This window comes from Thalassophryne amazonica, chromosome 4 (genome assembly GCF_902500255.1).
Source record: "Thalassophryne amazonica chromosome 4, fThaAma1.1, whole genome shotgun sequence".
Classification (NCBI taxonomy): Eukaryota; Metazoa; Chordata; class Actinopteri; order Batrachoidiformes; family Batrachoididae; genus Thalassophryne; species Thalassophryne amazonica.
The window spans coordinates 62,550,377-62,578,323 of record NC_047106.1 but is presented as its reverse complement, the minus strand read 5'-3'; the positions used below and the strand labels follow the sequence as shown (position 1 = coordinate 62,578,323).

Genomic DNA, 27,947 nt, shown 5'->3' with positions numbered 1-27,947 from the left:
CTGTGATAGTGAGCACTTCTCCTTTGCTGAGATAATCCATCCCACCTCACAGGTGTGCTATACCAAGATGCTGATTAGACACCATGATTAGTGCACAGGTGTGCCTTAGACCGCCCACAATAAAAGGCCACTCTGAAAGGTGCAGTTTTGTTTTATTGGGGGGGATACCAGTCAGTATCTGGTGTGACCACCATTTGCCTCATGCAGTGCAACACATCTTCGCATCATCTGTGAAGAGAACACCTCTCCAATGTGCCAAATCATTTGCCTCATGCAGTGCAACACATCTTCGCATCATCTGTGAAGAGAACACCTCTCCAATGTGCCAAACGTCAGCGAATGTGAGCATTTGCCCACTCAAGTCGGTTACGACGACAAACTGGAGTCAGGTCGAGACCCCGATGAGGACGACGAGCATGCAGATGAGCTTCCCTGAGACGGTTTCTGACCGTTTGTGCAGAAATTCTTTGGTTATGCAAACCGATTGTTTCAGCAGCTGTCCGAGTGGCTGGTCTCAGACGATCTTGGAGGTGAACATGCTGGATGTGGAGGTCCTGGGCTGGTGTGGTTACACGTGGTCTGCGGTTGTGAGGCTGGTTGGATGAACTGCCAAATTCTCTGAAACGACTTTGGAGATGGCTTAGGGTAGAGACATGAACATTCAATACACAAGCAACAGCTCTGGTTGACATTCCTGCTGTCAGCATGCCAATTGCACGCTCCCTCAAATCTTGCGACATCTGTGGCATTGTGCTGTGTGATAAAACTGCACCTTTCCGAGTGGCCTTTTATTGTGGGCAGTCTAAGGCACACCTGTGCACTAATCATGGTGTCTAATCAGCATCTTGATATGGCACACCTGTGAGGTGGGATGGATTATCTCAGCAAAGGAGAAGTGCTCACTATCACAGATGTAGACTGGTTTGTGAACAATATTTGAGAGAAATGGTGATATTGTGTATGTGGAAAAAGATTTAGATCTTTGAGTTCATCTCATACAAAATGGGAGCAAAACCAATCAATCAATCAATCAATTTTTTTTATATAGCGCCAAATCACAACAAACAGTTGCCCCAAGGCGCTTTATATTGTAAGGCAAGGCCATACAATAATTATGTAAAACCCCAACGGTCAAAACGACCCCCTGTGAGCAAGCACTTGGCTACAGTGGGAAGGAAAAACTCCCTTTTAACAGGAAGAAACCTCCAGCAGAACCAGGCTCAGGGAGGGGCAGTCTTCTGCTGGGACTGGTTGGGGCTGAGGGAGAGAACCAGGAAAAAGACATGCTGTGGAGGGGAGCAGAGATCGATCACTAATGATTAAATGCAGAGTGGTGCATACAGAGCAAAAAGAGAAAGAAACAGTGCATCATGGGAACCCCCCAGCAGTCTACGTCTATAGCAGCATAACTAAGGGATGGTTCAGGGTCACCTGATCCAGCCCTAACTATAAGCTTTAGGCAAAAAGGAAAGTTTTAAGCCTAATCTTAAAAGTAGAGAGGGTGTCTGTCTCCCTGATCTAAATTGGGAGCTGGTTCCACAGGAGAGGAGCCTGAAAGCTGAAGGCTCTGCCTCCCATTCTACTCTTACAAACCCTAGGAACTACAAGTAAGCCTGCAGTCTGAGAGCGAAGCGCTCTATTGGGGTGATATGGTACTACGAGGTCCCTAAGATGAGATGGGACCTGATTATTCAAAACCTTATAAGTAAGAAGAAGAATTTTAAATTCTATTCTAGAATTAACAGGAAGCCAATGAAGAGAGGCCAATATGGGTGAGATATGCTCTCTCCTTCTAGTCCCCGTCAGTACTCTAGCTGCAGCATTTTGAATTAACTGAAGGCTTTTTAGGGAACTTTTAGGACAACCTGATAATAATGAATTACAATAGTCCAGCCTAGAGGAAATAAATGCATGAATTAGTTTTTCAGCATCACTCTGAGACAAGACCTTTCTGATTTTAGAGATATTGCGTAAATGCAAAAAAGCAGTCCTACATATTTGTTTAATATGCGCTTTGAATGACATATCCTGATCAAAAATGACTCCAAGATTTCTCACAGTATTACTAGAGGTCAGGGTAATGCCATCCAGAGTAAGGATCTGGTTAGACACCATGTTTCTAAGATTTGTGGGGCCAAGTACAATAACTTCAGTTTTATCTGAGTTTAAAAGCAGGAAATTAGAGGTCATCCATGTCTTTATGTCTGTAAGACAATCCTGCAGTTTAGCTAATTGGTGTGTGTCCTCTGGCTTCATGGATAGATAAAGCTGGGTATCATCTGCGTAACAATGAAAATTTAAGCAATACCGTCTAATAATACTGCCTAAGGGAAGCATGTATAAAGTGAATAAAATTGGTCCTAGCACAGAACCTTGTGGAACTCCATAATTAACTTTAGTCTGTGAAGAAGATTCCCCATTTACATGAACAAATTGTAATCTATTAGACAAATATGATTCAAACCACCACAGCGCAGTGCCTTTAATACCTATGGCATGCTCTAATCTCTGTAATAAAATTTTATGGTCAACAGTATCAAAAGCAGCACTGAGGTCCAACAGAACAAGCACAGAGACGAGTCCACTGTCCGAGGCCATAAGAAGATCATTTGTAACCTTCACTAATGCTGTTTCTGTACTATGATCAATTCTAAAACCTGACTGAAACTCTTCAAATAGACCATTCCTCTGCAGATGATCAGTTAGCTGTTTTACAACTACCCTTTCAAGAATTTTTGAGAGAAAAGGAAGGTTGGAGATTGGCCTATAATTAGCTAAGATAGCTGGGTCAAGTGATGGCTTTTTAAGTAATGGTTTAATTACTGCCACCTTAAAAGCCTGTGGTACATAGCCAACTAACAAAGATAGATTGATCATATTTAAGATCGAAGCATTAAATAATGGTAGGGCTTCCTTGAGCAGCCTGGTAGGAATGGGGTCTAATAAACATGTTGATGGTTTGGATGAAGTAACTAATGAAAATAACTCAGACAGAACAATCGGAGAGAAAGAGTCTAACCAAATACCGGCATCACTGAAAGCAGCCAAAGATAACGATACGTCTTTGGGATGGTTATGAGTAATTTTTTCTCTAATAGTTAAAATTTTGTTAGCAAAGAAAGTCATGAAGTCATTACTAGTTAAAGTTAATGGAATACTCAGCTCAATAGAGCTCTGACTCTTTGTCAGCCTGGCTACAGTGCTGAAAAGAAACCTGGGGTTGTTCTTATTTTCTTCAATTAGTGATGAGTAGAAAGATGTCCTAGCTTTACGGAGGGCTTTTTTATAGAGCAACAGACTCTTTTTCCAGGCTAAGTGAAGATCTTCTAAATTAGTGAGACGCCATTTCCTCTCCAACTTACGGGTTATCTGCTTTAAGCTGCGAGTTTGTGAGTTATACCACGGAGTCAGGCACTTCTGATTTAAAGCTCTCTTTTTCAGAGGAGCTACAGCATCCAAAGTTGTCTTCAATGAGGATGTAAAACTATTGACGAGATACTCTATCTCACTTACAGAGTTTAGGTAGCTACTCTGCACTGTGTTGGTATATGGCATTAGAGAACATAAAGAAGGAATCATATCCTTAAACCTAGTTACAGCGCTTTCTGAAAGACTTCTAGTGTAATGAAACTTATTCCCCACTGCTGGGTAGTCCATCAGAGTAAATGTAAATGTTATTAAGAAATGATCAGACAGAAGGGAGTTTTCAGGGAATACTGTTAAGTCTTCTATTTCCATACCATAAGTCAGAACAAGATCTAAGATATGATTAAAGTGGTGGGTGGACTCATTTACTTTTTGAGCAAAGCCAATAGAGTCTAATAATAGATTAAATGCAGTGTTGAGGCTGTCATTCTCAGCATCTGTGTGGATGTTAAAATCGCCCACTATAATTATCTTATCTGAGCTAAGCACTAAGTCAGACAAAAGGTCTGAAAATTCACAGAGAAACTCACAGTAACGACCAGGTGGACGATAGATAATAACAAATAAAACTGGTTTTTGGGACTTCCAATTTGGATGAACAAGACTAAGAGACAAGCTTTCAAATGAATTAAAGCTCTGTCTGGGTTTTTGATTAATTAATAAGCTGGAATGGAAGATTGCTGCTAATCCTCCTCCTCGGCCCGTGCTACGAGCATTCTGACAGTTAGTGTGACTCGGGGGTGTTGACTCATTTAAACTAACATATTCATCCTGCTGTAACCAGGTTTCTGTTAGGCAGAATAAATCAATATGTTGATCAATTATTATATCATTTACCAACAGGGACTTAGAAGAGAGAGACCTAACGTTTAATAGACCACATTTAACTGTTTTAGTCTGTGGTGCAGTTGAAGGTGCTATATTATTTTTTCTTTTTGAATTTTTATGCTTAATAGATTTTTGCTGGTTGTTGGTGGTTTTGGTGCAACCAAAAGTGTTGCGTTTATATTTTTGTTGAGTGTATATATATATATATATATATATATATATATATATATATATATATATATATATATATATATATATATATATATATTGGAGATCATTGTAGATGAACAGCCTATAATTTGTTGCACGTCCAATCAACTTTTTAATCAAACTACGCTGTTCTTCTGAGCAATGTCTTGAATGTCCCATTTTCCTCAGGCTTTCAAAGAGCAAAGCATGTTCAACACCTGATATTGAACAGGTGTTGAACAGGTGCTCGGAGCGCGGCGCACCATCCGCCATTGTGGGCTCTCTTTAATCCGGTTGTAATGCTCCTTAATCTGTGTGATCCCCATAAGATCTTCACCGAAAGCCATCTGACTTTTCCGAATCGTTTTCACCTGGCTGTCTCTCACAGTTTCTGAAAAAAACTTTGATTTAGCAAAGCGGCAGTCGCTCCGCCATTTTCCTGACAATGAAAATCCGCCAAGGGGGCTTTACCACTCCTCCCACAAGGCGTGCTCATAGGCGAATGATGCAACAGACAGGCGTGAAAAAACTCACGCATGCGCACGAAGGTTCATGCTTGGCTGATGCAAGCGCACGTGATTCAAATCCATAAGGTTATTGTTACTTTTATAACAGACCTCGTGTGTGTGTATATATATATATATATATATATATATATATATATATATATATATATATATATATATATATATATATATATATATATATATATATATATATATATATATATATATAAACACGGCTGAGCAGATCCTTGTCATTTGATTGGTGCTTTGTATGTCACATGACATGGATTAATTCATTCCATTTGTGTTGCATTGCATTTAGAGTGCGGCTTGGTTCCATTTAGAGTTCAAATTTGGTTCCATACATTTGGTACCATTGCACTCTGCACGCGCGTCCTTGTGCATGCACGCACACGTGATCATGTGCGTGTGCACGGGTACGCGCGTACCCACACATGCCCGTGCACGCGCATGCATGCATGCACCCACGCACCCACACATGCTCGTGCACGCGCGCGCACAACACACATGCACAAGCGTGGTAGTACACGCACGCACAAGCACCAACCAGGTTGCGTGTGTGCACGTGCGCACAGGGGACAACGACTCTCCCAATACATAATTTGATTGAGCTAACTGACGCTGCTAATTCTTGTAAGCGCATGTGTGTGTGCATGCACGCGTGGAGGACAACTACATGATGATTTGACTGAGCTAACTGATGCTGCATACACACATACACACACACACACACACAAAATCCACTCCATTGTAAGCCATCTGGATACTTGAAGAGCTGTTCAGATTAAAGGCGGATGTGATTTTTGGCTGGACTGAAGAACTACACAGTCTTTTTTTTTTCCTTTTTTTTATGGACGTCCGAAGTCAGTGCACAGCATCACTGGACTACACATCACAATTTGGACTTTAGCATCAGTGGAACACCAAAATGTAAGTCCCTTTTCTGTTGTTTATAAATTAATAACATATCAAATGACAAGGATCTATTTTAGCCGTTATATAAAACAAATAATGACAGTTTTTACATTCTCTCAATGGAAGGAATATTTCACCTCATGAAATATTTGTACTATTGAATTCATAAACATTCATTATTCGTATAATATATATAAACAGTGATGCCGGTAACGCGTTAGTGAGTAATGCGTTGCTCTAATCTGACTGCTTTTTTCAGTAATGAGTAATCTAATTTCTCCAATCACAGCCACATCAACCTATAAGTTCTTCTGGGTTGTCTAGGTGTCTTGGTGGCTTTCCTCACTGTTCTCCTTCTTGCGCAGTCACTCAGTTCTTGAGAACTACGTATCTATTCCATGCAGATTTACCATAGAGTGCCATACTGTTTGTATTTCTTCATAACTGATGTAAATAAAGTCCAATACATATTCAGTGGCAGCTTTACCATCAGAGAGCACGTCCACAACTACCACAAAAGCCTCCAAAGCTGTCACTGATGTTTAATGGGGCAATACACAGTATTAAAAACAGGGGTATGTAAACTTTTGTCATTATGATTTAAAAAATAGTAAACATATTTGTTTGACAATAAATGGCTTCACACAACCACTAAACATGAGTCAAAAAAGGTTTTTGTGTTATCATGTCATATATTCTCTGAAAAATGGCAAAAAAAAAAAAAATCTGCCAGGTTATGTAAACCTTTGAGCACAACTGAATTAACAGCCAAGTGGCTTCTGTGTACGTGTGTGTAACTTCAATCACGAAGAAACTGGGGAGAGCTGACATTTGCCATTTGGTATGCTCATGTATTTTGGGTCAAGGATGAACGCCGTGAAAATGGAAAGTTGATAGGACTAATATTTTTTGAGACATTAGGGATATTAGGTGACAACACTGAAAAATGGATGCTGATATCAGCATTAATCAGTCCCTGGTAGCCAGACAAGCTCTGAACAAAGGAAATATCTCAACCTTGACAGCTGTAAAACATGGCATCAACTAAATGTGCCAAATAATAAATACATTTGTTCATAAAACTTTTAATTTCCTGCACTTCCAGTTAAAATCATTATAGAAACTTTGGTTAATTTATTACCACCCTTGAAAAATGTCATCTACCTATTTTATAAACACTACCCAATCTAGAACCCATGGATCCCCACAGCCAACACACTAGTTTTGTTATATTTCATGTAATTTGTTATATATTAGTCACAAATAATGTTCAGGGGAGGTGATGGTCTAGTGGTTAAAGCGTTGGGCTTGAGACCAGAGGATCCTCGGTTCAAATCCCAGCCTGACTGGAAAATCACTAATCACTAACCTTGGGCAAGGTCCTTAATCCCGTCATTGCTCCTGGTGTGTCATGAGCACCTTGTATGGCAGCACCCTGACATCGGGGTGAATGTGAGGCATTACTGTACAGTGCTTTGAGCGTCTGATGCAAATGGAAAAGCGCTATATAAATGCAGTCCATTTACCATTTAAAAATGTTCCAAACAAATTGATATTGGATGGATTTAGCATTTGCTGTGTTTAAAAATCTACACAGAATCTTCAATCTGAGCAGCAGACAGCTGCATCAGACACTAATACAGTGAAAGTGTACGGTAAATGTAAACTTTTTCATTAAATGTTTGTTAATTGTCATACATATACATATTTATTTTGTGTGAAGTTTCACTGAAATCTACAAGCCAGTTCAGAAGAAGTTGCACTTATCAGGGCAGTATCATATGATGCATCAATTAAAGAATGAATTCCAGTTGTCTTTCCTTGCAAACATTCAACTGGAATCATTCTCCTTCATGTGCATCTTCACATAGTGTGTTACCACTGGGTTAAGTTTCATTTAAATTCATCAAATGGTTCAGGAGGAGTTGCACTTGCGTAAAACATTCATGGATAGATGGATGGAAAGACAGGGTCATTCGTATTCCTGTTTGCTGGGGTATGAATGAAGAAAAAAGAAAGTGAAAGAGGGAGTGCTTTCTCACATCCTGTATCCTCTTTTCATTGTAGAGGATTTCCTTGAGCCACTGCAGATCATGCGGTTTAAAAGGTACCAGGACCATGATTGTGTTAGGGTCATTCTGCAGAGCAGGATTAGAGGAAGCCGATTCTGGGTAGAAGAACCTCATGGTGGTTTTGTTCCCCACATCTTCCTCATAACCCCGCACTGGGGCATCATTCAACCTGAGGCAGAGAAAAGATACTAAATTCATTCAGGTACATTTATGGCTTCATGACAGCTTTATATTTATTTTTAGGAGCATCCACATTGTAATATGTGCACATCTCTTAATGATAATCAAATAGTTGTCTGAGTGCACAGAACAATCATTAAAAAGTAATAATAGCATCATTTTAAATTTATTCAGAAATGAATGAAAATGAATCAATTTTGCATAAAAACAATATTTATATATCTTGTATTTATTGAACACCAACAACAAAGCATATATAAAATATATGCCTGGCACAGTTATTGACATACTTTAATGAACTGACACTAAATTATTGCTTTTACAGCCAGTTTTCTTTCATCAAGTGAGAGGAAGACATTTCCAAGTTACTGAATATGTCTTGGAGTTTATTTGCATAAGCAATACAAACCGCATGGTACGATATGGCAACTCTATCTGGATGTTGTCAGTTGTCAAATACTGAACGAACGTGGATAAAAATGAAGGAAGCCACCAAGGTGCAAGACAAGTCAAGGAAGCCACCAAGATGACAGCAATGAAATAGTTGTCAATGAAGGTTAGACATCCAGGTAAATAATACAAAAGAAATCAAACAACTGGATAACATCTCTAACACAACGTGTCAGACGTTTCAGACAGCATCTGCTGTCTTTCATCAGTTTCTGAAGACAAGTGGTAGTATGTCGACTCTCACTAGCCACTTTATTAGGTACATCTGTTCAATTGCTTAACACAAATAGTTAATCAGCCAATCACATGGCAACAGGTCACTGCATTCAGGCATCTGGATGTGGTGAAGATGACTTGCTAAAGTTTAAACCGAGCATCAGAGTGGGGAAGAAAGAGGATTTAAGTGACTTTGAACCTGGCATGGTTGTTTGTGCCAGATGGGCTGGTATGAGTATTTTAGAAGTTGCTGATCTAGTGGGATTTTCACACACCACCATCTCTAGGGTTTACAGAGGATGGTCTGAAAAAGAGAGGATATCCAGTGAGCAGCAGTTGTGTGGACCAAAATGCCTTGTTGATGTCAGAGGTCAGAGGGGAAAGAGCAGACTGGTTGAATGGGCGAATCTATGCTTGTTGAATCTATGCTATGAATTAAGGCAGTTCTAAAGGCAAAAGGGCGGTCCAACCCAGTAAGCAAGGTGTACCTAATAAAGTGGCTGTTGGGTGTAATGTCATATGTAAATAAGTCTCTGATGTAATCAAGTAGCTCCTTTAGATGGACCACAGGAGCTACTATTGTCTCTGATGGGAGGGCAGGGTCCCACATGGAGTTTCACATGCAGTCCTCCTTTCCTGTTCAGGGTGGGAATGTATTATCCAAAACAAAGGACACCCCTTCGACCTCAGGACAACTGACATCCTGGATTGTGAGCCACGCTGGTTTGAACTGTATTTATACAGTGCTTATTCTATAAGATGCAGAATACACACACACACACACACACACACACCAATGTGTTTCTAGGTAAGATGCACAACTGCGCACTGGAAGAGCAACTTGTGGAATAAGGATCTTGTTCAAGGGCATTTTAGTGAGTTTTCTGTCTAATGGGGAATTGACTCCTCAAATACAACTTAAAATTTCAACTATAGACTGCCAGAAAATATGTGGGAGACTTAATACTGTAGAATGGCAAACTATGATGACAGCTGCTGCCATTTTGGATGTTGATTCTTACTTTCGCCTTGTCACTACTAATTCCATCGTTGCCTGCCAACCTGTGGCACTTACAATGTAAGAGCATATAATGCTTTACCACACACACACACACATACACACACACACACACACACACACATGACAGCCAGCCACATGTGGGGAGAGCAAATCAGGGAACACCTGCGGTCAGCGTCCACTTTTCGTCTGGGAATAATTACTCTGTGCTTCAGTTTTGACAGGACTGAGGAGAAGCTGAAGTTTCTAGGTCAGAAACAGTGCATGTGCATGGATTAAAACCTGTTGGAATGTACTGAATTCTGAATGTCAATAACCTGACTCTGGCCAAGTAAGCGATAAGCTTCCAAACAGAGAAAGAGAGCTGTGGATGTGGTGCTTATGTGGAGAAAAATGCATTGTGGTCCGGCTAAGTTCAACTTGTTTCAAAGAAGCTTATGTATAAAAACTCCAAATGCACGTGTTCATTCCAAGGTTATGAAGTCTGATTTGTAGAGTGCCTTTGTCTCACACTAAACTAAATCTCACTTTTCTCCTATTAAAAAAGCCTTCACTTGACCCAAAAATTTACTATTAGCTGAGGTCACTGGGGTGGCCTGCAAATGTCTATTATTAATGGAGAGAACTGAATTTATGAAATTATTTTTGAGTACCTCTCAGTTAACTTTTGAATATCACTTACTGCAAGATCTGTTTGTTGGAGTCCAAGCTATCCTCACTATAAAAGGTCATTCCAGATTCCAGATTTGAACCCTAAGGGCTGTATCATACATTGGGTGCAAGTGTCATTGCTAGTTCCCACTGAATGCAGTTGTCGCTTTTATTTAATTAATTTATTCATCACTCATCAATGCTTTTTGTAGATGATGTGGTCCTGTTGGTTTCATCAGCCTGTGACCTCCAGCACTCACTGAATCAATTCGCGGCCAAGTGTGAAGCGGCTGGGATTAGGATCAGCACCTCTAAATGTGAGGCCATGGTTCTCAGCAGGAAACCAATGGATTGCCTACTCCAGGTAGCGAATGACGTCTTCCCGCAAGTGAAGGAGTTCAAGTACCTCAGGGTCTTGTTCACGAGTGAGGGGACAATGGAGCGTGAGACTGGCAGGAGAAGCAGTGCAGCAGGGATGGTGTTGCATTTGCTCTATTGTACTGTTGTGACAAAAAGTGAGCTGAGCCAAAAGACGAAGCTCTCGATCTACTGGTCAATCTTCGTTTATACTCTCACCAATGGCCATGTGGGTTGGATCATGACCAAAAGAACTAGATCCCGGGTACAATAGGCCGAAATGTGCTTCCTCAGGACAGTGGCTGGTGACTCCCTTAGGGCCCCTTCACACACAGTATGAATGAGTACAACTCAGGGCAACTCACTGCTCGTATGAACAAACCACGAAAACATTGGGCCTACAGGCAAGCGTGCATGATGCTGCTGCAACCGTTCGTGCATGGGGGAACACAGTGCGAGCAGCTGCGCGATGTGTAACCACATCACACATGTGAAAATTAAAAAAAATTAAAATGCATGCCACCCACGGGATTCAAACCTGCACTTTCCAAAAGCTCTGATTGCCAGCCACAAACTTTAACACTGAGCTTCCATCACTGGCCTGTAATCAGGGTGGAAAAATGCCTGAAATGAACAAGGACATGGAGGAGGTGCGCTGTGTTCGGCCGATGCAACCCGGCGCAAAGGCGAAAGATGTTTTATATATTTCCACTTGAGGACAGCAGGCAGAGACAGGCGTTTCACAGAGGAATCTTGTAAGTTCATGTCGTTCCAAACACGGAACGTGTTCTCCATCTGGGACGTCCAGGAGCAGAGACCTTTACAGCCGCGGCTGTGAGCAGACCTATGTGTTGCTCTCTGTGTTATATGGTCATTCATTTTCATTATTTGTTATGTAACTGCGTATGTAGGTATTGTCCTAATTATTTATATAACTGTCCTGGCGGTGGTTTCTGTGTTTGTAATATGTGCACTGAGCTGTCATCCAGCTGTCATTGTGCTGTGATCAGCTGACAGGCCCCTCCCCGTGCTGTCCGGACCCCATGTGATCAGATGTGTACATACATATAAGCATTTTATGCAAGTGTGGGGGGGAGACATATGCACACATGCAAGACACATGCACCACGTGTGTGGCTTTTTGCAAAGCCACACTCGTGGGGCACTTAGACAAATTTTGCATCGAGCTCGACAGTGATTATCTGCTGACTGTTGTCGTGTTAACAGTGCAAATGGCCACACATTTTCTAAGTGCCATGTGTGAGTGTCAGCTGGAATTTGGCCGACACCTACCGGGAGAGGGTTTGATGGGCTCTGACAGCACACACTCTATTTTTCAGCCGCTGGTGTGTGCAAACAGTTGTGGCAACAGGTGTACCAGGCATTAGAGGCAGCTACGATTTTACATGTATTGCGTACGATTCCTGCTTCATGCGCACTTCATGCGCAATTCACCCGAATTCACAGTATGTGTGAAGGGGCCCTTAGAGATAAGGTGAGAAGTTCGGTCATCCATGAGGAGCTCGGAGTAGAGCTGCTGCTCCTTCACGTTGAAAGGAGCCAGTTGAGATGGTTATGGCATCTGGTAAGGATTCCTCCTGGAACAAATCTCTAGGGAGGTTTACTGTGTCCAGCCTAAGGCACACCTGTGCAATAATCATGCTCTCTAATCAGTATCTTGATATGCAGCACCTGTCAGATGTGATGGATTATCTTGGCAAAGGAGAAGTGCTCACTAACAAAAATTTAGATTTGTGAACAATATGTATTTTGTGTATATAGAAAATGTTTTAGATCTCTGAGTTCAGCTCAAGAAAAATGGGAGCAAAAACAAAAGTGTTGCATTTATATTTTTGTTCAGTGTATATATACACAGACTTCAACCCATTTCCATCTACACTTATCCAGACTTGCAGAAAACTGTATGTTTATAGACATGAAAATTCTACATTTGCATGATTGTTTTTCATTCAGGACAATGTTTTATACAATGTGAAATACTGCATGAAATAACTAAAATAATTAAAACAACAAGAGCAAACAGAGATTTCTGACATTTGCCAACTGGATCCAGATCACCTTCAAAATTCAATGGAGTCTTCCATGCCCTAATATCTATCTATGGTGCAAATTTGGTGAGAATCCGTGAAGTAGTTTTGACATAATCCTTCAAAACCTATATGAACTGAAATCTTCATCCAGAATCCAGATCTGGATCACCTCCAAAATTTAATGGAGTCTTCTATGGTCAAATATGTATCTGTGTTGCAAATTTAGTGAGAATTCCTGAAGTAGTTTTCATGTAATCCTTCAAACCCTATAAAAAATGTAAAAAAAAAAAAGAAAAAAAAAGATGAGGAGGGTGTAGTGTTCATGCAGAACTATTTTCTGTGCTGTGTTCTCTATTGGTTGTTCGCCACGTGCATGTATATATCTTTGCCGAGGTAAAAAGTAAAGAAGTGGCTGTGTCCATGTGAACTAAAACCTCAGAGTGAGCTTGATTATTTTAATTATATGTTGTCGTACAGACATAACAGAGTGTGTTGCAATGTTGACAAAGTAAAAACAAACAAGCTAAGAAAAAATAATTCCTCGATCAGTCCCTGCATCCATATCAACATGAAAATGTGTTCTTGTTTTGGCTCATGTTCCAACCCTCCAAGCTTCATGAAAAACAGGCTACAGATTTTTGAATGACCATGTTGACCAACCAACCACCCAGAACAGGTAAAATATGTTCATGTGCTTACCGAATGACCACATCGTATTTGTTGATGATGTTCCCCAAAGACGTGTTCTTAATGACAAAGCCATTCCCTATGACCACACAGGTCCTGCATCCAAGGCTGTGAAGAAACGCACAATCAAAATGCACAAAAAAGAATAAATGGTCACGGAATTACTCTTTTTTTGGAACAAGGTAACAACTGTTACAACTGTTAACAACTGCTTGCCATTATTTGAACAAGGACATTATTTGCTTTCATTATCTGAGAAGCAACACCCAACCCAGCAACCTTTATGGTCATAATTCATGAGTTACGTGATCCACGGGCACCTACTGTACCAGTGGATTCACATAAGTAGTCACACTGAGGACTGCAGGTGCATACAGTTCAATCTCATAATGATGAGAAATCAATGTTTAAAGTGCATATCTCTGTTAAATGAAATGTCAAATGAGCTGACAATTGGACAGTGCAGTCTCGTGTGAGGGTGGGCACTAAAGGGGTAAAATATATGTACATGTACATATATGTACATCAGGGGACAACCCTTGTCTGTCCCCAGCAGAAACATGGCACTTTCTCTGAATTTTTGGGCAAATTACATGGCAAACAAAGTGAAAATGCAATGAAAAAGTGACGATGCAGTGGAAAGTGTGTTGCAAGTTATGACCCGGAGCTCAAATGTGCCAAGGCGGCTGTGCAGGCGAGAGAACACATCTACTCTGGTTAATGGTTACTTACTGACACGACCTCTCCCATTTGCCTTATCTTCCCTTCTCCACTGGGAACCAAAAACAAAAACCCTGCACTTTTCATGACTGCTTCGGTGATTGCAGCAGAAAACAAAACAGTACACCAATTTTCCATTAGAACTGACGCTGTTTGTGGGAAGAGACTGATCCCCGTATGTCAGCACAAACCATTTGGAGGATGGGGGTTTCAGCACAAACCATTTTAAACTGGCACACCTTAATCCGGCATGTCCGCTGGGTGATGGCGAGTATGCTTTGAAGTTAACAGAGCCAGGATGAATGGTTTGTGCTGAAACTTCCACACTCTGCCGGGGATTCTCTGCCATGTTGGTACCGCCTATCCCCAGATGTGGTCAAATCCTGTGACATCACACAGGGGTTCAAACGAGACTGCACTGCCCTATTCCAAATAAATAAATAATTCTGAAAATACTGATGTACTGTGCTTTATTTTTGGTGTCATATGCCCTAAGAAATGAAGTCAACCAAGAGGAAATTAACTTGATTTCATCTGCTGCTCATGAATGCTCAGAAATGCTTGCCTGCATGAAAAGTTGCCTTCAGTCACATCATGTGAGGGCCCGCCCTCAGAGACATTCATTGAAACGAATAGGAAAACCAAAATCTGTTTTGTTTTTTTTTTGCTGCTCGAAATCTGTTTTTTGTGGACTTTGGCAGGGAATATGGGGAAATGGTGAACAGGTGTGTTTTGAGAGGGTCCATCATAACCATTCATGGTGTTTATTAGTTGGACCTTTTTTCCACAGACAAGATTTTTGAGGGAGAAGTGGAAGTGTTTTGTACATGACTGCCAGAAAGACTGGAGAAATGCAGCTGAGCACAGGGTGAGAAATTTGCTTCAAAATCTACTTTGAGCTGGGCTCTTGGAGAAATAAGAATCTTATCCATGTGTTTAAAGGTGGGAACACAAAGACTCTGAGATAAAGTGACTATTGCTGCAACCTTAATGTGAGAAACGTGCCGTGAACACCGGACCCACCCCCAGCCGTTTAATGGCATTACTTTTACTGGCTCAATGACTCTGAAGAGACAAACGACAGATGGAAGCAACAGAAACACAATGATTACCAATCGGATCTTTACTGTCATGTGTTCTTATAATTTGGATTTTTTTTTTTTAAAGGAACTAACGACTTTGGAACCAGAGCAGCAGCAATATTCTACATGTCTGCTGTGTGCAAAAAAGGAGAGCTCAAATGTGATTTTCAATCTTATTTACTTGCATTTGACGTGAGGTTTTTTCTCTGAATACAAAAAAGCAACCTGGATTGACGTGCTAACATAAACTACGTGGCCGCAAGTGGAGCAGAATGACCTTCAGCTGGCTAAAAGTCGGTCTCCATGTTTACGTAATGATTATGGACAAAAATGGCTATTAAACTGTTGTGTATTTTTCATGTAGTTTTTATTAGCTATATTGGTGCCTGCACAACTTGAAGTGCATATCACAAGTAAATAAAATGTGAAATGAGCTGACTATTCTAAATAAAAAAAGAATTGTGAAAATACTGATGTATGTCATTTTGTTTTTGGTGCTATATGCCCAGAGAAATTAAGTCATAAACATGGGGAAGTTAGCATGATTTTAATTGCCAACTTATAATTTCTCAGAAACCTCAAGCTGTGAGGAATATGAATTTTGATGACATCATCTCGTCCTGCCTCTGAAATGATCACAATATATAATAATTTGATCTGAAGGCCAAATTAAAGCCATATTAAAACCATATTAAAGCCATATTACATTTGGAGACAAAAAAGCCCAGATTGACTGTGTGTACTGGAGTAAGTCATGAAGTGGAATGCAGCTGAACACAGGTGGAGTGACTGTCGAAATGTTCCATGACACACACCCAAACATCCTCAGATCACTTAATATTACAAACTATATTTAATGTAGCTGCTTTGCGTGCAGTCTAATCTGATAAAAACAAGTTCTTCATTTCTGTCTGGGACAAATAATGCTGCCTGATGGAATTTTCCATTATTGCTTATCACGCTTACAGAATCAAGTATAATAACGTTTAATAACGTTTTGATATGACACATGCTTCCTGAATAAACAACACAATCACATTACCAACTTACCATGCAGATACACCGATTTGCAGCCAAACACACAGTTCCACTGATAAACACGGCAGGGCAAGACTGCCCACCTGAGGGCAGGTCAATTGCAGGAATTAGAAGAGCTCAGTCCTAATGTCTGGGCTCTCTGTTGCAACGGTGCATGTGATGTTTGCTTCTGGAAGACCCCACCGCTGTCTTAGTGACTCTGTTCTCTGTGTAGGCATCTCTTAATACAACATGTGTTTTTTGAAGTCTGTCTCCTGTCAGTTATTGAGTTCATTCACCACATAAAACTACCAGATGGGGTTCCGGCAGACCCCCAACAGGGCCTTAGGTTACTTTTATAGCGAAAAAAATAGCTCTGAATCTGTATGCATTTTTCAGATGCTATATGGCAAATTTTATTTTTATCAGCTACATCAGGGCTCACATTAAAGACTTGGAAGAAATGATTCATAATCTGATATATAATTTCTGAAAGACAGCATTGACTGGAGTGAGATATGCACTTTAACAAACCATTTCTGTTGTAATGTAGGTTGCATAGGTAGAACCTGTGCCTTACACTTAATGGTATGCTCCACTATTAACTACTATAAAATAAAAACATAAAACATACAGTAGCGTAAAGAATGTGACAGCGTGAACAAAATGAAAACCTTGCCTTCAGCAATAAAAAGTTGAGTTTCAGCCATGGAGCTGTATATAAGAACTAGAGAGCGCACTCTCAATGCTGCACACTAAACGAAAACATCCCTCACTGGCCAGCGACATAATGTCTCCTAACCGGGCAAAATATTAATGAAGTACTCAGATGTTAATGCATTTTCAATGGAGATTCGCGACTGAACACACTCAGAAAAATGCTCGCAAAATACGTGTTAAAATGCCATTTTGACCTGGATATCGAGCCACAAAAATTAATTTACATTAAATTATGTCAGGAAAGTATTAAATTTACTCTGACACACCACATTCCCAAATATTAGTGTTGAAAGTTACACGGATCTGTGCTGTTCAAGCTGCTGAGCTGAGGCGTCCTGCTGCTGCTGTGTTCAACGCAGCTCCTAAAACCATTACAAGACATATATATATAATATTTTTACACAATTATCCTTTAGTGACCGACTTTCCTTCATGAAGTCAGTGGTGTGGGTACACATCTCTATGTGTGGGTGTGACTGTGAACGGCACAGCGCAGGTCATTATAATCTCATTATTTTAAGGTGCAAATTAAAAAAAAAATCCCCAGTCTTGTTGAACAATTTTAATCACTAACAACGCAGTGAAAAATATCAACTAGACATAAGTGAAGAGTTAATGTTCCTTGTCATCGGGCGACACAGGTATGGCAGGAAACATACAGCTGTTTATCATCCAAATATCATGGATAAAGTGACAAGAATAACCAAAACCACTTACTTATGGAAGGAAATATTGTCTCCCTTGTTCCTCCGTTTGTGGCTTTGCCAACATGCAGCTTTCCGGCATATTCCACCTGTTTCTTGAACTTCTATGCATGCAAATCACTATGGTAATCACTAAGCACTTGCCCGGAATTAAAATGGCGATCACACCTCCTTGCCGGCACACAGCTCAGTGCAAGTGCGCTCTCTAGTTCTCATATATAACCTCTTTTGTTTCAGCATTGTGGGCCAAGTTAGCTAAAACATCCTCACACTTACTTCTCAATGTTGCCTGGCATTTGATAATTGGGAATAGCAGCTAAAACTTTCAGTAGCAGCAGCTCTAGGAGGAGAAACAAGAAAGAGAAATGAAATAGCCGTGAAAAAACTTTGAGAAACATCCATTCAAAATGACCATTTTATCACGTTACTGAAGACATTTTAACAACTGTCATTGAACATATTTATATTCCATATGTGTCAAACACCCATGTTATGTGTTATGTTATGTGTTGGTCAGTGATGGGCACAGTTAACCAAAAAGTTAGCTTTGATAACAGATAATCAGCTAACTGAAAAGTTATCTTTTATAAAGCTAAACCGATAAACCACCCAAAAATTTATCGGAAGCAACAACTACCCGATAACTTCCAGTATTGTCTCCGGTACACCTGCAACTACTAACAAGCTGATTTTGAGTTTTAACACAAAAATTGCTTCTGGTAGCATCAAAGGCGACCACAGACCCAAACAATGAGTCAGTACTTCTGTCTTTGAGTACCCTGCCCACTGCTGGAAGCTCCTGTGTACTACATAGTGTACAGTAGTGAAGCAGTGTTGCCGTGAGGCGGCGGTCTTGGAAAATAAAGCAGTGCTGGCTTATGGTTTTGATTTATAAATAAAATTAACGCCGATACAATAACTCCATTAATGTCAATTCTGTCATTTGTACAAAGTTAAAATATAACATATATCTTTTAATTTTAAAAAATGCACAAATTCTGAAGTTTTGGAATGAACACAGACAGATGCCAAAGAGTTTATGGGTAAAATGTGCCTCCGCTAACACTCATTGGTTGACTCATTCATTCTATGTAAAAACCAACGCGTTAATGTGAGGTGCATGTTGGTGTTTACATATAATTGTGCTTTTGCAAAATATGCCATTTTTTATTTGTAAAAAGGCATTTGCAAAAAAAAAAAGCCAAGTTGTAATTCGATAAACGTCTGATATAACCGGTGTCAAAATAAATAGAACACTGCCATCTACTGGTGCCCAGACGCTCAGTACTTAGGGTGAATACTGCCATGAACACTACTGGCCAGTAGATGGCAGAAGACAACGTGAAAACTTACCAAAACAAAGTTTCAGATAATCCGTGTCTGCTACATTTAAGATGCATGGAATTTAATAAACGCAAACTGAATTTCAGACGTCTTATATATATTATTCTGGAACAAAGACAACAGACAGTGTCTGACATAAGCAGGACTCTAAAGCACAAACAGGAATTGATTACAATGATTCCAACTGAAAATAATGGAGAAGCAACCTGGGCTTCTTCTGGCATTTTTACATAAAACAAACAATAACAACATCTATAAACCCAGAGAATATTTTCACGAGCGTTTTAGGCACAATATACAAAGACTTTAATGCTGTTGTCCGTGTGGAGCCTGATCAGAGAGTCTCAAATGCATTTTTTCTGTCGTGAATGTACTGAGATTACCCATAATGCACCTGGACACAGCATGTCCACACTAAAACCTTAAAAATGAGTGCATTACTTTAAAACTAAAACATACAGCTGATATTTTCACTTTATAAGACTTCAGACGTGACGTCAATTTAAATAACTTGTCCGAAATTAAGCCCCTTTCACACCGGGTGTGCTCCTGGTTGCTCCCAGTTGCGCCGTGCGTCATTATGACAACGACGCGTGGAAGCAACTCAGTGCCGAGATGATGCAGGTTGGCGCCACAACAGTGTGAGGGCGCAAAGGAGGAAGCAAGTCGGGTGCCGAAAAATTAAACCTGTTTAATTTTTTTGGCGTCCTGTGCTCGACGCAGAAAGGATGTGGTTTCAGCGCAAGTCGGGACAAAGAGGCGCAACACGGGGCAAAGAGGCATTACCCGGCGTGACTCAAAGCCAATTTATGATTCCTGCTGTGTTCCATTGTTCCCGCAGTATAAATCACGCAGGATTGTTGTTACACCGTGTACTTAATGCAATAAAAACTACATGCTGAAGAAAAAAATGCAGAATGATTGCCAGAAATATCCAGTAAAAAGTCCGGACATCTCTAGTCCACTCATAGACATACGTTCACGCGCGCACATGTGAACAATTAAAAGAAAAAAAAGTCTGGCTGCAGGCATTAGTTCCTTGTTCTCTGCTCAAACTCTCACATCAGAGTTAAAAAAAGGGAAAAAAAAAAGGACATAAGTCCCGAGACAGGACATGTCAACATCAAGTAGAACTCCAGACATCTCCACATGTGCTTGACGGTTCGCTCTCATGCGCACGTGCGCATCTCGCGGTCAAAGGAGGAAAGAAAAGAAAAAAAAATTGTCTGCAGGCAGTTAGTTCCTTTCTCTCCAGACTCTCTCATCACAGTTAAAAAAAGGACATAAGTCCAGGACATGTCAACATCAAGTAGAACTCCAGACATCTCCACATTTGCTCAGGACAGTTCGTGCACGTGCGCATCTCGCAGTCAAGGGAGGAAAGATAAACTATAACAGAACTCAGAGCGCAGCCCTGCAGCTCAGCACAACAACAAGTAGAAGAGAAGTCAGAGTGCACAGTCTGTCTGCAGCTTAACTGTGCACTCTGACTTCCCTGTGCTGAGAACCTGCAGGCTGCGTTCTCACCTCCTCTCTGCCCCCTGCTGTGCACACCTGATGCAGAAATTCCTGCGTCGTCATGACGCCACAGGGAGCAACTGGGAGCAGCCCCGGTGTGAAAGGGGCTTTAGTTTGGTTAAAATTTTAACCATAAGTTAAAACTGCATACCTCTGGATGACTTGGGTGATATTGCCAGCGTATCAGTATGGGATCAAAAGAAATGAGCTTTTTTTATTTTCTGTGACCAGCTCTTCTTTGCCTGCAGAGGATAGAGCAGTTTCTAATAGAAGAACCTCTCCTCTGTTTGCGGAGGACAGAACTGCATATCAAGCAATCAATCAATTTTATTTATATAGCGCCAAATCACAACAAACAGTTGCCCCAAGGCGCTTTATATTGTAAGGCAAGACCATACAATAATTACGGAAAAACCCCAACGGTCAAAACGACCCCCTGTGAGCAAGCACTTGGCGACAGTGGGAAGGAAAAACTCCCTTTTAACAGGAAGAAACCTCCAGCAGAACCAGGCTCAGGGAGGGGCAGTCTTCTGCTGGGACTGGTTGGGGCTGAGGGAGAGAACCAGGAAAAAGACATGCTGTGGAGGCCCTTATAGTTAGGGCTGGATCAGGTGACCCTGAACCCCCCAGCAGTCTAAGTCTATAGCAGCATAACTAAGGGATGGTTCAGGGTCACCTGATCCAGCCCTAACTATAAGCTTTAGCAAAAAGGAAAGTTTTAAGCCTAATCTTAAAAGTAGAGAGGGTGTCTGTCTCCCTGATCTGAATTGGGAGCTGGTTCCACAGGAGAGGAGCCTGAAAGCTGAAGGCTCTGCCTCCCATTCTACTCTTACAAACCCTAGGAACTACAAGTAAGCCTGCAGTCTGAGAGCAAAGCGCTCTATTGGGGTGATATGGTACTATGAGGTCCCTAAGATAAGATGGGACCTGATTATTCAAAACCTTATAAGTAAGAAGAAGAATTTTAAATTCTATTCTAGAATTAACAGGAAGCCAATAAAGACAGGCCAATATGGGTGAGATATGCTCTCTCCTTCTAGTCCCCGTTAGTACTCTAGCTGCAGCATTTTGAATTAACTGAAGGCTTTTCAGGGAACTTTTAGGACAACCTGATAATAATGAATTACAATAGTCCAGCCTAGAGGAAATAAATGCATGAATTAGTTTTTCAGCATCACTCTGAGACAAGACCTTTCTAATTTTAGAGATATAGCGTAAATGCAAAAAAGCAGTCCTACATATTTGTTTAATATGCGCTTTGAATGACATATCCTGATCAAAAATGACTCCAAGATTTCTCACAGTATTACTAGAGGTCAGGGTAATGCCATCCAGAATAAGGATCTGGTTAGACACCATGTTTCTAAAATTTGTGGGGCCAAGTACAATAACTTCAGTTTTATCTGAGTTTAAAAGCAGGAAATTAGAGGTCATCCAAGTCTTTATGTCTGTAAGACAATCCTGCAGTTTAGCTAATTGGTGTGTGTCCTCTGGCTTCATGGATAGATAAAGCTGGGTATCATCTGCGTAACAATGAAAATTTAAGCAATGCTTTCTAATAATACTGCCTAAGGGAAGCATGTATAAAGTGAATAAAATTGGTCCTAGCACAGAACCTTGTGGAACTCCATAATTAACCTTAGTCTGTGAAGAAGACTCCCCATTTACATGAACAAATTGATAAATATGATTCAAACCACCGCAGCACAGTGCCTTTAATACCTATGGCATGCTCTAATCTCTGTAATAAAATTTTATGGTCAACAGTATCAAAAGCAGCACTGAGGTCTAACAGAACAAGTACAGAGATGAGTCCACTGTCTGAGGCCATAAGAAGATCATTTGTAACCTTCACTAATGCTGTTTCTGTACTATGATGAATTCTAAAACCTGACTGAAACTCTTCAAATAGACCATTCCTCTGCAGATGATCAGTTAGCTGTTTTACAACTACCCTTTCAAGAATTTTTGAGAGAAAAGGAAGGTTGGAGATTGGCCTATAATTAGCTAAGATAGCTGGGTCAAGTGATGGCTTTTTAAGTAATGGTTTAATTACTGCCACCTTAAAAGCCTGTGGTACATAGCCAACTAATAAAGATAGATTGATCATATTTAAGATCGAAGCATTAAATAATGGTAGGGCTTCCTTGAGCAGCCTGGTAGGAATGGGGTCTAATAGACATGTTGATGGTTTGGATGAAGTAACTAATGAAAATAACTCAGACAGAACAATCTGAGAGAAAGAGTCTAACCAAATACCGGCATCACTGAAAGCAGCCAAAGATAACGATATGTCTTTGGGATGGTTATGAGTAATTTTTTCTCTAATAGTTAAAATTTTGTTAGCAAAGAAAGTCATGAAGTCATTACTAGTTAAAGTTAAAGGAATACTCGGCTCAATAGAGCTCTGAATCTTTGTCAGCCTGGCTACAGTGCTGAAAAGAAACCTGGGGTTGTTCTTATTTTCTTCAATTAGTGATGAGTAGTAAGATGTCCTAGCTTTACGGAGGCCTTTTTTATAGAGCAACAGACTCTTTTTCCAGGCTAAGTGAAGATCTTCTAAATTAGTGAGACGCCATTTCCTCTCCAACTTACGGGTTATCTGCTTTAAGCTGCGAGTTTGTGAGTTATACCACGGAGTCAGGTACTTCTGATTTAAAGCTCTCTTTTTCAGAGGATACTCTATCTCACTTACAGAGTTTAGGTAGCTACTCTGCACTGTGTTGGTATATGGCATTAGAGAACATAAAGAAGGAATCATATCCTTAAACCTAGTTACAGCGCTTTCTGAAAGACTTCTAGTGTAATGAAACTTATTCCCCACTGCTGGGTAGTCCATCAGAGTAAATGTAAATGTTATTAAGAAATGATCAGACAGAAGGAAGTTTTCAGGGAATAGTGTTAAGTCTTCAATTTCCATACCATAAGTCAGAACAAGATCTAAGATATGATTAAAGTGGTGGGTGGACTCATTTACATTTTGAGCAAAGCCAATTGAGTCTAATAATAGATTAAATGCAGTGTTGAGGCTGTCATTCTCAGCATCTGTGTGGATGTTAAAATCGCCCACTATAATTATCTTATCTGAGCTAAGCACTAAGTCAGACAAAAGGTCTGAAAATTCACAGAGAAACTCACAGTAACGACCAGGTGGACGATAGATAATAACAAATAAAACTGGTTTTTGGGACTTCCAATTTGGATGGACAAGACTAAGAGTCAAGCTTTCAAATGAATTAAAGCTCTGTCTGGGTTTTTGATTAATTAATAAGATGGAATGGAAGACTGCTGCTAATCCTCCGCCTCGGCCCGTGCTACGAGCATTCTGGCAGTTAGTGTGACTCTGGGGTGTTGACTCATTTAAACTAACATATTCATCCTGCTGTAACCAGGTTTCTGTAAGGCAGAATAATGTTGGGAAGGTGTCATGACACGGACCCACAACAGGGGGCGTTAATGAACGGACAATGGATAAGCCAAAAAGTAACAATTTAATGTTGTGAAGCGCACAACGAAGTACAGACAATAACAATAGTGCGGAATGTCAATCATACACAAAGTGACGTGTGGGCAGGCTCGAAGATAGAAGACGTCTGGTGATAGAAGAGCCGGAACCCACACGGCTTCCACCACCAACGGATCTGAAGAACACCAGAGCCACCAAGCCCTGCGCACCAGATGGCCACTGTCTTCAGCAGTCAGACCCGGTACTGCTGGCAGAGAACAGAAACCGCTTGATGAGTGTGAGTACGCACACTCAGTAATCCCACAGTCTGTGTTCAGTTAGGAGGGAGCACCTCCTGCTCCAATCACACACTCGTACAGCTCCTGTGAAACCACTTATCTGGTTTGGGGTGTGAGGCGAAGCCGTCGCAGTCCACACCAAACACCAATACCGCAGATAAGGACACCGTCACAGGAAAACGGCTGCAAATGAGATCAGACTATTACACAGGGTCTTTAGATTCCGCAGAGAAGTTACCTGTATGGAAGATGATTTCTCAGCGGGGAGGTGGAGTTGCAGTCTGGCTTTTATGGTGGTTGACGTAGATGAGTGACAGCTGGTGGTGATGATGTGACAGCTGTCACTCCACTGGTTCCGGCGCCCTCTTGTGCTTGAAGCCCGCACTCCAAGCAGGGCGCCATCTGGTGGTGGTGGGCCAGCAGTACCTCCTCTTCAGCGGCCCACACAACAGAATAAATCAATATGTTGATCAATTATTATATCATTTACTAACAGGGACTTAGAAGAGAGAGACCTAATGTTCCAATAGACCACATTTAACTGTTTTAGTCTGCGGTGCAGTTGAAGGTGCTATATTATTTTTTCTTTTTGAATTTTTATGCTTAAATAGATTTTTGCTGGTTATTGGTGGTCTGGGAGCAGGCACCGTCTCTACGGGGATGGGGTAATGAGGGGATGGCAGTTGGAGAGAAGCTGCAGAGAGGTGTGTAAAACTACAACTCTGCTTCCTGGTCCCAACCCTGGATAGTCACGGTTTGCAGGATTTAAGAACATTGGCCAGATTTCTAGAAATGAGAGCTGCTCCATCCAAAGTGGGATGGATGCCGTCTCTCCTAACAAGACCAGGTTTTCCCCAGAAGCTTTGCCAATTATCTATGAAGCCCACCTCATTTTTTGGACACCACTCAGACAGCCAGCAATTCAAGGAGAACATGCGGCTAAACATGTCACTCCCGGTCCGATTGGGGAGGGGCCCAGAGAAAACTACAGAGTCCGACATTGTTTTTGCAAAGTTACACACCGATTCAATGTTAATTTTAGTGACCTCCGATTGGCGTAACTGGGTGTCATTACTGCAGACGTGAATTACAATCTTACCAAATTTACGCTTAGCCTTAGCCAGCAGTTTCAAATTTCCTTCAATGTCGCCTGCTTTGGCCCCCGGAAGACAACTGACTATGGTTGCTGGTGTCGCTAACTTCACATTTCTCAAAACAGAGTCGCCAATAACCAGCGTTTGATCCTCGGCGGGTGTGTCGTCGAGTGGGGAAAAACGGTTAGAAATGTGAACGGGTTGGCGGTGTACACGGGGCTTCTGTTTAGAACTACGCTTCCTCCTCACAGTCACCCAGTCGGCCTGCTTTCCCAGCTGCTCGGGATCTGCCAGAGGGAAACTAACGGCGGCTAAGCTACCTTGGTCCGCACCGACTACAGGGGCCTGGCTAGCTGTAGAATTTTCCACGGTGCGGAGCCGAGTCTCCAATTCGCCCAGCCTGGCCTCCAAAGCTACGAATAAGCTACACTTATTACAAGTACCATTACTGCTAAAGGAGGCCGAGGAATAACTAAACATTTCACACCCAGAGCAGAAAAGTGCGGGAGAGACAGGAGAAGCCGCCATGCTAAACCGGCTAAGAGCTAGTAGCTGCACTAAGCTAGCGGATTCCTACAAACACACAAAGTGAATAATGTGTAAATAATTTAGAGGTGATTCAGCAGAGGGAGTGCTTTAGTTAAGGCACGTGAAGATTACACTGTGAAACAAATCGTTATCTAGGTAACTAGATCAATCTAACTGCGCAGATTAAACAGCTAACAGATACAGCAAAACACCGCTGTGCTCCGGAACAGGAAGTGATACAATACCGCAGTGAGAGCCAACCACCAGATCTACAACAAATCTGTAATCTACAACTATCTTCAACAAAACTTTTAACAGGTAGATACTCAACTGATTTTACACCTAATAAATGTTTTTAACTGTTAACCTTTGTTCACCACGTCTGCCAAAATACGTTAGCGGTCTAAAAATTATCGGACCAAAACTTATCGGAAGATAGTTGGTCCAGTGATGGTTTTCAAACTTAGCTGAAATGTGCTCACCACTGGTGCTGGTCAAAAAAATATATAGAGCCATTTTAGGTGAGCATCTGTCTAATACTTGAAGATATTGCATTATGTGCTTTGCCATAAACTGTAAATATATACTGGACAAAACCTGTATGACATCATGCAGTGGAACAGCCAAAATGAGCCCCACTCACACTGATTCATGATAAACTCATTAATTCATAAAGAAATGGAGTGTGCATGGGTCAGTGTGCACTGTGGTTCTCCTAACAATTTACTCTGGTGTGGACAGTGAAAGTTATGAGCTGTGTATTTCCTCAGTAATCATATATTAAGTAGACCTAATGGGTCAGGTGACCGACAGCTGCTAAAAGTGCTAACACCATTAGCATACAATATTCAATAAGATGAGAGTTTCACTCAGTGTGAATACTGCAATAGAGACATCTAAGATGACCTGTTAGAACAAGCTATATTATTCCAGGTGTTTGTAATAAAATACTCCAAAAAGACAGAGCAACAACACAACAGAGAGTAGAAAATGAATTACAGTTAGAGGCTACAAGGGGAGGTGTCACTGGGCTCAACCCCTGTCACTCAAAGCAACCACGCCCACAATTATTACAAAACTTTATAGATTTAAACATCACAAACTAGGAGGTTGGAAAAAAAGCCCCCCGTACAATTGTCATGGAGGTGTAAACCATCTATAGAGACCAAAACTGTTTTTTATATAAGGCTGTAAACATGTTTATTCCTGCTCTAAAGTGGGACATTTTAAAATGGGTTCCATTCCCATGGGCTTCTATGGGAATGTTCTCTGTTCTTGTAAATCATTGTAAAGCACTTTGAGCTTCTGATTCAGATGGGAAAAAAAGCGCTATATAAATGCTGTCCAGTAACCATTTAAAAAAATGAAATTGATTATCAAACATTATTGAGGAAAATTTTAACTTTCAATGGCACATACTGTCATGGTTTGTCACTGTTACAGCCACCGCTGGAAGAATTCTTCAAATCAAAACCAATGGGAGACCCTTTTTATTGTCAGTTGCACAGCCAGTGTGTAAAACAAAATCATTTCTGTTTCACTCAGTAGCTGTGTGTCACATTCATACTGTATTTGTATGTCATTAAATAACCTTATTGCAACTCACAGAGACTCTCCCTTTGATTGTGTATGCAAATTTCTCTATAAATGGTTCCTGTCTGTGGCAAGGGGAGAATTAAAAAAAAAAATCATCCATAAAAACACACCTTCATGCATCCAGCAGTAATACCAGGCTCAGGGATAAGTGCTGAATAAATGGAGCAGAAACAGTAGAGGATAATGCAGAATCAACATACCACTGCCTTTAATGCCATAAGGTAACGCCAGCGTTGACGGATGCTCTCGCCAGAAGAAATCCTCCAGTTTCAAAAAGAGCTGCGTCTGTCTGCTAATGCTGCAGGAATAATGT

The 27,947-nt window shown here is 40.9% G+C and overlaps 1 protein-coding gene across 2 annotated transcripts in view; it reads right to left on the bottom strand.

The window, feature by feature from the left end:
* st3gal4 (ST3 beta-galactoside alpha-2,3-sialyltransferase 4) overlaps nucleotides 1-27,947 on the bottom strand; it is a 155,766-nt gene that overhangs the window by 56,521 nt on the left and 71,298 nt on the right. The window contains exons 5-8 of one of the 2 annotated variants that reach the window (XM_034168000.1): nucleotides 27,835-27,932; nucleotides 18,087-18,150; nucleotides 13,580-13,675; nucleotides 7,928-8,126 (exon numbers count right to left, since the gene is read on the bottom strand). In XM_034168000.1, coding sequence (XP_034023891.1) covers nucleotides 7,928-8,126; nucleotides 13,580-13,675; nucleotides 18,087-18,150; nucleotides 27,835-27,932 — 457 coding nt within the window. The remainder of the gene's footprint in view (nucleotides 1-7,927; nucleotides 8,127-13,579; nucleotides 13,676-18,086; nucleotides 18,151-27,834; nucleotides 27,933-27,947) is intronic. The other variant, XM_034167999.1, reaches the window with a different exon arrangement.